We start from the raw sequence: 13,756 nt of genomic DNA, 5'->3' as shown, positions 1-13,756 counted from the left end.
CTTCTGCCTGGCTTACTCTTGCTTAGCCATTAAAAATCAGTTCAGGAGTGAGATCCAGGACAAGAACAGACATACATATGCACACCCATGTTTATCACAGCACTATTTACAATAGCCAAAAGATGGAAACAACCTAGGTGTCCATCAGCTGAAGAATGGATAACCAAACTATGGTACATACACACAATGGAATACTATGCAACCCTAAAGAATAACATAGAATCTGCAAAACATCACACAACATGGATGAACTTGGAGGACAGTATGCTGAGTGAAATAAGTCAATCACAGAAGGACAAATATTGTATTAGTCTGTTATTGTAAAAAGTCAAGGAAAGGTTTATATATGGAAGGAAATTTTCTTTATTGGTTACCAGGGGTGGGAGGGGAGGGGGAAGGGAGGGAACAGTTAGATAGATAGAGATAAGTATTAATTGGGGTGAAGAGAAGGACAATGTACCACAGTGGCATTGAAGGCGGAGACATAGAGAGGTACATGGAGGTACAGACAACAAAGATGAACCCTTTTGTATATACAGTACTGTGTTGTCAGTGAAGGCAAACATTGGCTATATGGGTGGATAGATAGGTAGACAGGCTGAACTATTAGGTTATGTCTGTGCAAGGGGGAGTGTGCCCAAGATCATGTATAGGGTTGGCAGACAATGGTTCTACAAGTGTATTTGTATGTTCTGTAAGAATTCCCAGGTATATAGTAGAGCTGACAAGGGACAAGGTTGTACTCACTTTTTGGCCACCGCCAGCTACCCAGAGGGAATTACTTCCTCTTTCCCTGTGGGCTCAGGACCATAGACGCAGGGGACATCAAGCTCATGGCATAACATATGCAAAACATTGTTCCACCTCCTACTTTGGCGAGTAGCAACTGGGATCTTAAAAGCTTGCAAGCAGCCATCTAGATGCAACGATGGGTCTCTCCTTGTCCAGAGCAAAGAAGAATGAAGAAAAGCAAAGATTCATGGAAACAATTAGTCCTCGCGACTGATACACCATGCAATCCTCAGCCTGTGCGACTATGACACCAGAAGAACTAGATGGTGCCCAGCTGCCACTGTCAACCAGTTGGAGGGGGGTCTATGTATGAGATCCTGGATAGAGCAGGAGGACAGTGTGGAACAAAACTCAGAATCATTTGGGGGACAAAAAAAGGGGGGGACCAGTTTGCTGGTCTGATAGAGCCTGATGGAACCCCTGAGACTATGGCCCTTAGCTGCCCTTCCGGTCTAGAATTGAACCCACTCCTATGGCTTCTAGCCAAACAAAAGATAGGAGTATGAGGTGAATATTTATACTAGGTAGATACACTCCTTGGAGAGAACAATCATGAGAGAATAGAAGGGCTGTGTATGCACAGGGTGATAACTCAGGGGGTGGGAGTGCATGGGAGGGAAGGACACAGGAAAGAGGTAACTATCAGGAAGAAGTGGGAGAGGAGCTGTTGCACTGTGGGAACTTGCAGTCAATGTCATGAGACAAAGTGTATGTGAACTGCTATATGGAAAGTGAATTTGCTCTGTAAACTTTCACCCAAATCACAATTAAAATAATAATAATAATAATTCAGTTCAGGCATCATATCTTCAGAAAGTCTCATTTGCTTCACCCCCTTCTTCTTCCCTCCAGCTCCTGGTGCTCCTGTTGTTGCCCTTCCATGTCACTTTCTAAATATCTCTTTACTTTTCAGCTTCTTCTGAGAGTCACATTGCTTCTTGAGGGTGGGGACAATGCCTTTGTATCCCCAGCCCTTAGAATGTTACTGGCATGGACTTAGGTACTCAATAAGCATTTTCAGAAAGAAGGAACTCTTAATTCTACAAGAAATAATTGCAGTGATTCAGAACTACCTGGGCCTGGGTTGGAGCAGTGCTGACAAGTGTGGTGCTGACTGTTTAAGACCCTTCAACACCATGAGCTCCGACTCCAAACCAAAGCCCAAGCCTAAAAGATGATCACAATCAGCTCATCTTGTGATGGGTTCATCTCAGTAACATGGCTTCCTTTATGATATTATATTTCAGGAAGAGCTAAGGAGCAAATCCAAGATCTGTGCCAATGTGTTTTGTGGAGCTGGCCGGGAATGTGCGGTCACCGAGAAGGGAGAACCAACCTGTCTCTGTATTGAGGTAAGCCCTGACATCTGGAGGCAGAGGACGATGGCAAAAGCCACGTCCTTGACGGAGCCATCAATCAGCATGGCAGTGCCAACTATTTCATCATCTTTATAAACACACACTTTTGTCTATGTGAAAGACATGGAATTGTTTTCTCAGGGGTTAAAAAATCAAATGTGACTGGAGAAATGTTTTTTTCTCTTTTAAAAAAATGTTTAGCTTTATAGATTTTTTTCATTACAAAATTAACATGTACTTTATATAAGTCAAGTAGTACAGACATTTGTAAGGATAAAATTAATAACCGTCCTCAATAATCCTCTAATCCCATTAGTCTAAGGTAACCAGTATTAACAGCTTAATATATATTGCTCCATGTATCTGTGGGTATTTTTCCTATGCTGATATAAACATACAGGATTTCCTCCTATTTTGTATTAAAACGAGGTCATAATAGATAGAGATAACTTGAATTTTTCACTCATTCATATATCATTGACAAGCATCCAGATAATTACAAAGAGTTTTAGCTCTTTTTTTTTTATTGTGATTTGGGTGAAAGTTTACAGAGCAAATTCACTTTCCATACAGCAGTTCACACACAGTTGTCTCATGACATTGACTACAATTTACCCCAGTGCAACAGCTCCCCTCTCACTTCCTCCCAATAGTTACCTCTTCCCTGTGTCCATCCTCCATGCACTCCTGCCCCCTGAACTATCTCCCTATGCATAAACAGCCCTTCTTTCTCCCAAGATTGTTTTCTCCAAGGAGTGTATCTACCTCAGGTACATGTTTAACTCCTATGCCTGTCTTTTGTTTGGTTGGAAACCACAGGTATGGGTTTAAGTGCAATTCCAGACCTGGAGGGCAGCTAGGGACTATAGTCTCAGTGGTTCCACCAGGCTCTATCAGACCAGCAAACCTAGTCCCCTTTTTTTTTTTTTTTTTTTTTTTCCCAAATGATTTTGAATTTTGTTCCACATTGCTCTCCCTCTTTATCCAGGATCTCCTATATAGATCCCCTTCCGAGTGGTTGACAGTGGTAGCTGGGCACCATCTAGTTCTTCTGGTCTCATAGTCATATAGCTGAGGATTGCATGGTGTACCAGTCACGAGGACTAATTGTTTCCATGAATCTTTGGTTTTCTTCATTCTTCTTTGCTCTGGATGAGGAGAGACTCATCGTTGCATCTAGATGGCAGCTTGCAAACTTTTAAGATCCCAGTCCCTACTCGCCAAAGTAGGAGGTGTAATAATGTGTTTCTTAACAGCTGCATATTTAGTAATATGAAAGAACCAGATTTACTCAATCATTTTCCTACAGATACAAACTTAGGTTATTTCATTATTGTTGTTGTAGGTTTTTTTTTAAAGCACTATAAACAGTACCAACTTTGGGCAAATACCCTTACATGCTGCTGCTTTTATTTCTGTAGGATGGATTATCGCAAGTGGGCTTGCTAAATCAAAGGAATCACACATTTTAATGCAATGCAGGTTTTATAGGTTTATTTTAAAAAATGAAGCTTAAGAAGAAAAGTTTTGAGAAATACCTTAATTGTCTCCTTGGTAGGCAGGTTTCTGGTAATTTCTCACTCCCTAGAGAGCATAATACCCTGAATGTGTGCTTTATTTATTTTCTTACTTTCTGTAACACCAGCCTATAGCCTGGAAATTCATTCAAGTTTCTGCAAATAATTACATTCACCCTAATCCCAGGTTAAGGATCCCAATCCATTGCCCCAGAAAGGAAGCCTCCTAACTCAGAAGCCTGAACCCCAGACCTTGCTGGGGATCCATTTGCCCTGGGGACTTCTCACTGGAGGTGTCCCTGGCCATGATGTGGTAGTATGAGTCTGGACTTTGAGCTAGAGCTATATGTACTGACTCGGAGGCTTGTCCACAATACCTTAATGAGTGGTTTTCCTGATGTGTGGTTTTCACCTCGGCCACATAGTAGTTATGTGATGTTGAGCAAATCAGTTCCTGTTGGATGCCATGAAGACAGAGATCAGGTTTGGTTTTGCTCAGTACCCAGCACGTAATAGACATTTGTTAAATGAATAAATGAAGTTTGTCTTTCTGGGTTTTGGTATTCTCATCTGTAAATTGGAGAGATTGAGCTAGGAATCCTTCCAGATCAGTGCTCTGTCTTTCCACTCACTACATCTGCTTGTCCTCGCTTTGTCCCCTTTATTATTAGATCTGAGCTACTTATACTTACAGCCCCTTCCCCACTTTAGAAACAACTTAGGTCTCAATAAACTGAGCTTGCTTGTGGCCTTAGCACTTTAAATTGCCAAGGCAGAACCTAGATGTCAAGTGAACTTTATCCATTTCCCTGATCATAGTGATTCTTTGTACTATTACACAAAGACTAATTTACCCCTCACCTCCACCCTCAGCCTCACAACAGGAATTGTGAGATGAGGAGGAAAGCAAAACAGCCCCCAGATGCTCAGTAAAGCAGGAGACCAAAGATCCTTATAGATAGACCCCAGAAAAATTGTGTGTGTGCGTGTGTGTGTGTGTGTGTGTGTTTGCCTGCCTTTCATTCTCTCCTCATTTCCTGCTCTCAGCTATGGCTGTTTTATGTCATAGAACATTAGAATTTTAAGGATCTTAGGTCATTCAAAGACATTGAGTAATTTTTTCCAAAGTAACAGAGTGTCAGAGAATTCAGATTCCTGACTCTCAATTAAATACCCCTTCTGCTAGTGTGATAGGGTAAGGAGGGCTTATTTCTCCACAGAGTAGAAGAGATGACCCTGTGGATCAACACAGAGCACCTTGGGGAGGTAATGGGGTACCTCTAGCAACAAGGGGGTGTAGGGTCACTGATGGCCAGAGCTGAAGCTCCCTGTGCCTTGCTGGGGACAGAGGTTCCATGTTTGCTGGTGGGAAGTTCCCTCACACGTGACTGTGTTAGCATCCATGGCTGCATGGCATGAACACCCACCGAGGGTCTATTTCAGCAATGCAAACCTCACAAGAGGCCTGTGTGTGGCAGTAACGGCAAGACCTACCTCAACCACTGTGAACTGCATCGAGATGCCTGCCTCACTGGATCCAAAATCCAGGTTGATTATGATGGACACTGCAAAGGTAAGGCGTGCTTCCCCCAATTCATTGCAACCCAGTCATGGGGAGCCAAGGAACAGAACAGTGTGTCCTTTCCTTCCTGGCCACAGCTGCTCTCAAAACCATAGTGACAACTGAGTTACTTGGAGATGCTTTCTCTTGGCACCTATGAGCCTACTGGGTTAGCCCTGCCTGGATGACTGAGGCTTCTGCTCAGGGCTTATGGCAGTCAAACCCCAAGGTGCTTCCAGTAGCATGTGCAGCTGGATGGTAGAAAGAGCAACCACAACAATCAACAATAACAAGGAAGTCCTTAAAGAATTCTGCACCTTTTTTTGAAAGCATATTATTTTCACCTTTCCCATCCTTTTCTAATTCAGGCACCTCTTGGCACTGATAGTACTACGTGTCCTCTTTTTTGCACTCAAACCACTGCCATTAGAGTAGGAAGGGGCATCATACTTACTCTACCCCTTAAGCTGATGTTGCTAATTAGACACAGTTCATTGACAAGCTCTAGCCCTGCCCAGTCTGTCTCAGCCTTGAACTTTCCTGGAGAACTGGAGAAGAAGCTGTTTCCCAAGTGTTGGTCTCCCTCCATTCCCTTGCCCATAATGATTATACGTATGAATTCACAAAGTCCCAGAGGCTACATCTCAGCCCAACAGGAGGAGGTGTGGGAGCAGGAGGGAAACTCAGTGCCCTCAAATTGTTGAACAAGGCAGGAAATAAAAGATCCCCATACTTAAGCCCTAGAAGAGAAGAGATCAAATGATGAAAAGACTACAAATCCCCCTACTTAATGTGGAGCAGTTATAATCCTAGTAATACTCAGAAATTTTGTTTTTCTATAAATGTAATTTTTGCATTACATATCCTCTCCTTCTGTCTTGCAGAGAAGAAACACACAAGTCCCTCTGCCAGCCCAGGTGAGTTTCAAATTATTTTTTCAAATAATATGCATCACAGAGAGGAAATTCTTTTCTTGGTGCAGATGTGTTCCACAATCCCAGCCAGAACTCACAAGGTCTTAAGTGTATCAGAACTTGTGACCCCCAACTAGTTACTCCTCTAACACAACTCAGAAAAGCTGTGTAAAACAGCATTTTTTTTTTTTTCTTCCCATTGAAGCAGCTGGTTTGGTTAGATTGTTGAGTTGTGGTTTCCATTTTTGCTGAGTAAAGATTAAACTGTGAGGACAGGAAGCCACTGGTCCCTTCAACACCCTATGAGACATGCTGATGTCATGGACTTGCAGAATGAGATGGCCCAACGTTTCTTTTTGAAACTTGGAAATGCCAGTAAGACTGCTTACTATTAATAAAAGTTAAGATTTCCTCATAGTTTATGGTTACAGACTCTTGACATACGTTTTTTCCTTATGTCCTCACAATAACCTTAGGAGGTACATCTTACTGTAATTACCTTATAGATGAAGAAACTGAGGTTCAGAGAGGTTAAGTGACTTTCTCTAAATCACACAGCTCAGAAGTGGCAGAGTGGGGAAGAACACCCAGATTTTCATTCTCTTGGGCCAGTGTCCTTTTCACATTCCAACCTATGTTGCCTTCTAGGAATTCCCTTCTGCCAAGGCTCTCCTTTCTGTCTACCCAGCTCTTAGCCCAGTTTGCTGTTGCAGTGTGGCTCACAATACTGCCCAGAGCAGGGTTTAAACATGGCCTATTCCTGGCCTAGCTTTCTACTGTTTATAATAAAGGATAGTGTTATATCCACTGCCGTTGTGTCAGATCCGACTCACAGCAACCCCTCCTTGGGTTTCCGAGGTGGTATCACTATGGAAGTAGATTGCCCAACCTTCCTTCCGAGGAGTGACTGGTGGGTTTGAACCACCAGCCTTCTGGTTAGCAGTCAAATGCCTTAGCCACTATGCCACCAGAGTTCCCTCGTGGTGTAAAATTTAAAGTGGAAGAAAATTTTGATAGACCCGGCTGATGAAACAGGGAAAAGCTATCACTAAAGAATCAGAAATCCAGTGGCATAAACAATTGTAATGATCTCATTTATTCATGTATTACTTCAGCTCATCTTTGAGCCAAGACAGCTATTTTATTAATTGATTTTTCCCCCTAGCTTCCTAAAGTTAATGAAAATTTCCTTTATATTTCTGATCTACTGTTTTTCTCACTTAAACAACATAATCTCCCTGTTGCAGGATTTTCAGTCTTGATCAATTTTGTAGAGATGTGAGCTTGACTCCTCGGTTAGACCCTTTCCAGTTGCTTACTCCTCTGTCCAGTGTGTGTGATCGTCCTGTCTCCCTAGAGGGCAGTGAGGAGTCTATGAGATGACACATGCAGAAACCCCAGCCAGCACTGAGCCTCTCATACAGGTGCTCGGCAACACTCAAGTCCTTCCTCATCACTCAGCTCTCATTTCACTCTTTCCCGCAGTTGTTTGCTATCAGTCTAACCGTGATGAGCTCCGGCGTCGCATCATCCAGTGGCTGGAAGCTGAGATCATTCCAGATGGCTGGTTCTCTAAAGGCAGCAACTATAGTGAAATCCTAGACAAGTACTTTAAGGTAATCCAGAGTTGGAGTCAAGGCTGTTGAGCCCCAGAGAAAGGGAAGCTTTCTCCTCCCATTGCCTGATTGCTTCTTCCCAGACCAGGAGGAAATTCCAATGCATATGTTGTTGTTATTGTTCTGTGCCATCGAGTCGGCCCTGACTCATAGTGACCCCTCCTTGGGTTTCCAAGGCGGTATCACTACAGAAGTAGGATTGATTGCCCAACCTTCCTTCCGAGGAGTGGCTGGTGGGTTTGAACCGCCAGCCTTCTGGTTAGCAGTCAAGTGCCTTAGGCACTGTGCTACCAGATCTCCTATGCTCATAGAGGCCCCTAAATGTTTCTTCATCCTGGACGTTCCATGGAATCATGAAAGTTGTCTTCTGAAGAGCTTGATCAGTGGGAATCCAGCAGTCAAGCCTTCCAGACCTAACCCATATGTGCTGTTCCCTTTGGGCAGTTAACACCACAAAGGTCTTAGAGAGCCTGTCAGTGGGAAATAGGGCTTAGGCTCAATCCCCCTATCCTGTATGATGTCTTAGAGGACCGACTGCCACTACAGATTACCTTTAGATTCACTCAGACCAAGGCCCCTTCAGCTTCTTTTCCACCCAGTTTGGCATTTCTCTAAGTCATCAAGCCAACCTTTTCATACCCACAGAGATATGTACCACACACAGAGGTACATAGAGACACATACATACCTCATACAGAGATGCATCCTCCACACAGACACATTTAGATACCCACATTCCCACATAAGTACAAAAGCCCCCTTCTCTTAAGGCGCAACTCTCTAGGTAGATGCTCCCAGATCCTCATCTGTAGACGTACACTCCCTCATCATCTTTTGGTTCCTGATCCCCAGTGCCTTCCCAGCCAGGACTCAGGAGTAACTCCCAACACATGAGGGGCATCTGGGCAGCTCTGAGGCCACCAAATATGGTCAACACCATTCTAGTCAATGGACTTGTTTTCTTAACTGATACAGGGTATGGACCCCACAAATGGAGAAATACCAGATTGAGTTGAAATAGGATATTTGATCAGTTAAGACTTCACTTGGGCTGTTTTTAGATGGAGATTTCTCTCTTGTGGCAGAAATTATATATCGGTAGTCCAAGTTTTTAGAGGCATCTGGGTTGGAGGGATTGCTCAGCTTTTCTCTCTGTCCTCTGTCTCCACCACTGCCACTTTACAGAGCCTGTTGGGGGATAGTTCCTCCTTCCACAGAAAAACACATCATATTGCTGAGCCAGGGAAGTGAGAAGCAAAAAGTAACTTTAAATGATTTTTCAAAAGCCGAGGGAACATCACCTGCAGGGTGTGTGGTGAGCATTGACTTTGCCATGTTGCTTACAGCATGAGAGCACCTGGGTCCCAGGCCAGTCTTTCCAAGGGAGCACTGGGATCCTTGTAACCATATGTGGTGGCCCTTTGGTGATACCTTGCCTCAGGTATAACTGACACCTGCTATTAGATTTGAGTCCTCACACTCCCTTTTCCCCACATCTCCACCCCCTCTGGCAGTTACTTGCCCTACCAGGCTCCCAGCTGAAAACTGTAAGGCCCCTTGAGAAAGTAGCTTTTCTCTAGGGCATTTCACACCCAACAAAGAAAGCTTGTTCATGACTAACAAACACCAAGCTTGCTCTTCCAGACTGTCTGGCAGTGTCTTCCAGGACAAGATAGGGAGTTTTATTTTCTACTCTGATGATTATCAGAGCCCTATGTGATGCTGTCTTCAAAGGAAGACTCCCTCCCACTGTATCCAACAGCTGCCTGTGATGGATCTTGTATCTCAGACACTGTTGCTGAAGCAGTGAATTGCTGTCCAGCACAGTTGTCAGTTTCTTGTACTATAATTAGTTGAAAAGCAAATCTAATCAGAATTTGGATGTGGCCAATCTGATTTTCACCTCAACTGGTAGTATTTCTTAGATGGCCATGTGATAGGATGAAGGAGAGAAGACTCTGCCCTTTGAGGGCAATGTGTGTGTCTCTTTCTCTTTCTCTCTCTCTCTCTCTCTCTCTCTCACACACACACAGAGTGACTCCTGGTGGCAGAATCCTGGTGTCCAGGACTGAAACTTGCGCCAGTCTTCTTTTCTTCCTTATCTAGTGTCATACCCCTATTGCCCTAGCTGCTGTGTGTGAGTGGAGCTCAGCGTGGCTCAGCCTATCTCATAACACATCTTTCTGCCTTTCTACGACCTTAGAATGAGATAGAAGAAAAATGTTGCCTCAAATACAGAGCTCGGAAATACAAGCATATGTCATGCATTTGTCCCTAGTTGGCTATTCAGAGGCCAGATGAATTAGGTTGGTTTATGGTCCAAGATCATGATCCCATAGACAGGTAGGTCCACTAGGCATTTTAGGCTGCTTCTGGGGCAAGCATCATACCTCTGTACCCACATATAGATCTGACCTGGGAGGTGCACTTAGGCCCTTAAGAGATGAGAATGCAGACAGCTGGGACCTCCCCTCAGCCCCAGGCCTTTCCTGGATCCTGGCTGCATTGAGTGTGGAGTGTGTGTACTCACTACTGGCCCATGGTTGTCAGGTACAGGGTGCCCACTGGTGCCCTCTGACACTGGACTTACGGCTACTGCTGGACTGTTCGCTCCCTGCACTCCATCATAAGGCCCTGATGGTGTTGGGGACTAGAAAGGTCACTCCAGTCTGTCTAGCATGTGCAACATTTGGACATAAGGTTTGTGTTCTTTCCTAAGAATAGCACTTGATCAAACTTTAATTTACTTATTCTGCATTATTTCATCAAGACCTCACAAGATAAAAACTTAGGGATGTTTTTGTAGGGTGGATATATGATGAATAGAGAACATCTGAGACTTGTTCCTAGGAATTAAAAGACTGATAAACAGATACTAACCAAAGGCTTATATGTTTATTTTCTAAATACCCATCATGCCATGGAAAGATTTACAACCTTGAAGTAGAATACAGATGAGATGTGAAAGGAGCGTTGGTAGCTACATCTTTTCCTGCTACTTAGAAACCTGGACAACTTTTCTCACAGAAGCCCTTGCACTATCTGGTAACCCACCTTGAAAGTGACATGGGGATGCTGATCATCTCCCAGGGTAGCAGTATGAGGCAGCATAGAGAAAGAATTTAGGGGCGGGGGGGGGGGAATGCCATTAGAACTATTTAGGAGAGTATCCAACATGGAATTTGATCAGCACCTTGAAATTAATACCATCCTCCTGCAGATAGGACCTGAGCATCTAGAATCATCCCAGATGGCTGAAGTCCCAGCTTAGCATCTTGCCAAAGAGGGAAACCTGAGCTTACTACACCCTTACCTTATACTTGGGGGATGTCCTATTGGTCATCAGGGACAGCCTGCACTGGGTTATCAAGGACCTGTGCATACATCTGCAGTGGGCCCACATCAGCACAGCAGAGTGGTGAAGGCTGTGTACCACCTCTACCTGCTAATTATTGATTTGGGGCCTTTGCCTATAACTTCTCATTGATGTGGTCAATTAGGGATAACAGTGGGAAAGTTAAGCACTGAGAGCAAGGCAGGGAAGCCGGAAGCCAACCAAGCAGCGAGAAATGGTCCATTGAACATCAGAGTTTGAAAACATGGTGGATGGCTGGTCTATATCAAAAGGTAAAGCTGAAGATGTCTACAGGATAGTGTTGAACACCCCAGGCTGCTTGGGCAGCTTAGGCCTCTGTGCAGGGTCTGGGTTCGAAGGACCCAAGTAGTGTCTGCTCAGGCACTTTCACTCTCACTTTCACAAACACTTTCTCTGGATCCCTCAGGGATTTAAGCCTTTGTTGCTATAGTTGTCCCAGCCCAGGCCAAGCTGGGGTTGGAACCTGACAAGAACATGGTGAACCAGAGATGGCTAAGGGAGGAGTGATGAAACTGGGGTCCTACACTTTGAACTTGAAAGATCTCTTCATCCCCTTTCTAGAACTTTGATAATGGTGATTCTCGCTTGGACTCCAGCGAATTCCTGAAATTTGTGGAGCAGAATGAAACTGCTATTAACATTACCACCTATGCAGACCAGGAGAACAACAAGCTGCTTAGGTGAGTGGAATCGGGGTCAGGTAGTGGCTGACCAAAGGAGGAGGCTAGATAGGAGAGGGGATCTGACCCTTTTGCTGTTAACTTCACATTGGCACAGAAGAGCCACCAGTGCCAATGTGAAGTTATCAGCAAAACAGGAATTCTGTCCTATTCTCTTTTTTTCTCATTTGAACTAATATATTCAGCATTGATATCTGATGAAATAATTACTGTTTTTGGCCAAGTCTTGCAAGGAATAGAAAGAATGTAATTTTAAAACAAATTAACAAGGTCACAACAGAGTAAAGTTAAATAAGTTCCTGAATTGAACCCACTTCTGTGGCTTCCAGCCAAACAAAAGACAGGCATATGGGCTGAACATTTACATTAGGTAGATACACTCCTTGGAGAGATCAATCATGGAAGAATAGAAGGGCTGTGTATGCACAGAGAGACAGCTGGGGGTGAGCAGGAATGCATGGAGAGAAGGACACAGGGAAGACGTAACTATGGGGAGGAAATTGTTGCATTGTGGGAAATTGCAGTCAATGTCATGAGACAAAGTGTATGTGAGCTGCTATATGGAAAGTGAATTTGCTCTGTAAACTTTCACCAACTCACAATAAAAATTTTTTAAAAAAAGAGTAAATAAGTTCCTGAGTATTATGGGTGATCTTTTAAAATTTTTCTGAAGAGATAACATTAATGTATTACTTAACTGTAGGTTAATTAGTTCTGATTTTTCAAGTAATCAGAGAGAGATCCATAATTGTTATGAATGTGAGTTTGTCTCTTGGGCTTTTCCTGGTATTATTCCAGAGTGAATAATAATAAAAATTCACGCTTAAGAAACTTCTGGTGTAGTTCCAGCACATGAGTAAAAATTAAAAATAGAAAAAGCACCACTTTTGTTTAGTCGAAGTACAAAGCACAAAGCCCATCTTCTACAAGGATTCTTTTTATCATGAAATGTAGCTACAGATGCACAAAGCATCTAAACAGTTTCTATATGTATGCTTCTGCATGTCTAAAAATGTGACACTGGTTTCATTTTTCAAGTTGTAGCCATTTTTCACTCTTTTTTTCTCCAAATTACCTCACCAAAAGATTCTTTCTTAATAATAGTCCACAGCCTTAAATTATCAGATCTGCAAATCCTTGATGTTTCTAGAACCTAAAATACCTGAAATTTTATGATTTTTATAATTGCAATGTTTGTTTGATTCACACAATATCCCAGTGGAGGAGGACTCCTTGTCCTTATTTTACAGGTGAGGAAACAGACTCAGACTCATTGAGTAACTAGCTCAAGGCCATTTGGATAATGAGTGATGGAACCAGGACTCAAACTTAGGCTGAAGGAGGAGTGATGGAGCTGGTGTTCTGTGAAACTTTTCTGAACGATCTCTTCATTCACCTTCTAGAATAATGATACTGGTGACTCTTGCTTGAACTCCACGTTCCTTCAAATCCCATATTTCTTTCATGTCATCTATCTATTCATACCTCTTCTGTTTTGGTTTCCTACTTGACACTTATATCATGGGAAAAGGCAATTGCTACTGAAGGGTATACAGGTATTGAAAATATTTTGTCAATCAAGGTATTAAAAACCATTCCTAAAACATTAGTTGTCCTGGGAGGAACATTTGAATAGCTTGAGTGATCTGACATGCAGTCTAATAAGCTGAAGATTGGATGCTTACAGTAGTCAGCAAGATAATGGATGCAGGAGGTCAGTGTAGAAGGAAGCTTTTTTTTTTTTTTTAAACAATCACATTTTGACTTCCTGTAGAGGCCCCAGGTGTACATGATAGCAAGTACATCCTGATGTTTAATTCCTTTTTTTTTTTTAATTTTATTCTGATTTGGGTGAAGATTTACAGAGTAAATTCACTTTTCATACAGCAGTTCACATATACTTTGTCTCATGTCATTGACCAAAATTTACAATGCAACAGTT

General features: G+C 43.0%; 1 protein-coding gene across 1 annotated transcript in view; it reads left to right on the top strand.

Moving 5' to 3' along the window:
• Positions 1-454: 454 nt before the first annotated feature.
• Positions 455-13,756, top strand: part of FSTL1 (follistatin like 1) — a 25,143-nt gene continuing 11,841 nt past the window's right edge. Inside the window, exons 1-6 of the mRNA XM_042781395.1 lie at positions 455-502; positions 2,040-2,144; positions 5,111-5,240; positions 6,113-6,145; positions 7,628-7,758; positions 11,696-11,814. Of these exons, the coding sequence (XP_042637329.1) occupies positions 455-502; positions 2,040-2,144; positions 5,111-5,240; positions 6,113-6,145; positions 7,628-7,758; positions 11,696-11,814 (566 nt within the window). The remainder of the gene's footprint in view (positions 503-2,039; positions 2,145-5,110; positions 5,241-6,112; positions 6,146-7,627; positions 7,759-11,695; positions 11,815-13,756) is intronic.

This window comes from Orycteropus afer, unplaced genomic scaffold (genome assembly GCF_000298275.1).
Source record: "Orycteropus afer afer isolate SDZICR_OR568_19922 unplaced genomic scaffold, OryAfe1.0 scaffold00114, whole genome shotgun sequence".
Lineage (NCBI taxonomy): Eukaryota > Metazoa > Chordata > Mammalia > Tubulidentata > Orycteropodidae > Orycteropus > Orycteropus afer.
This window is presented reverse-complemented; position numbering and strand designations above follow the sequence as displayed.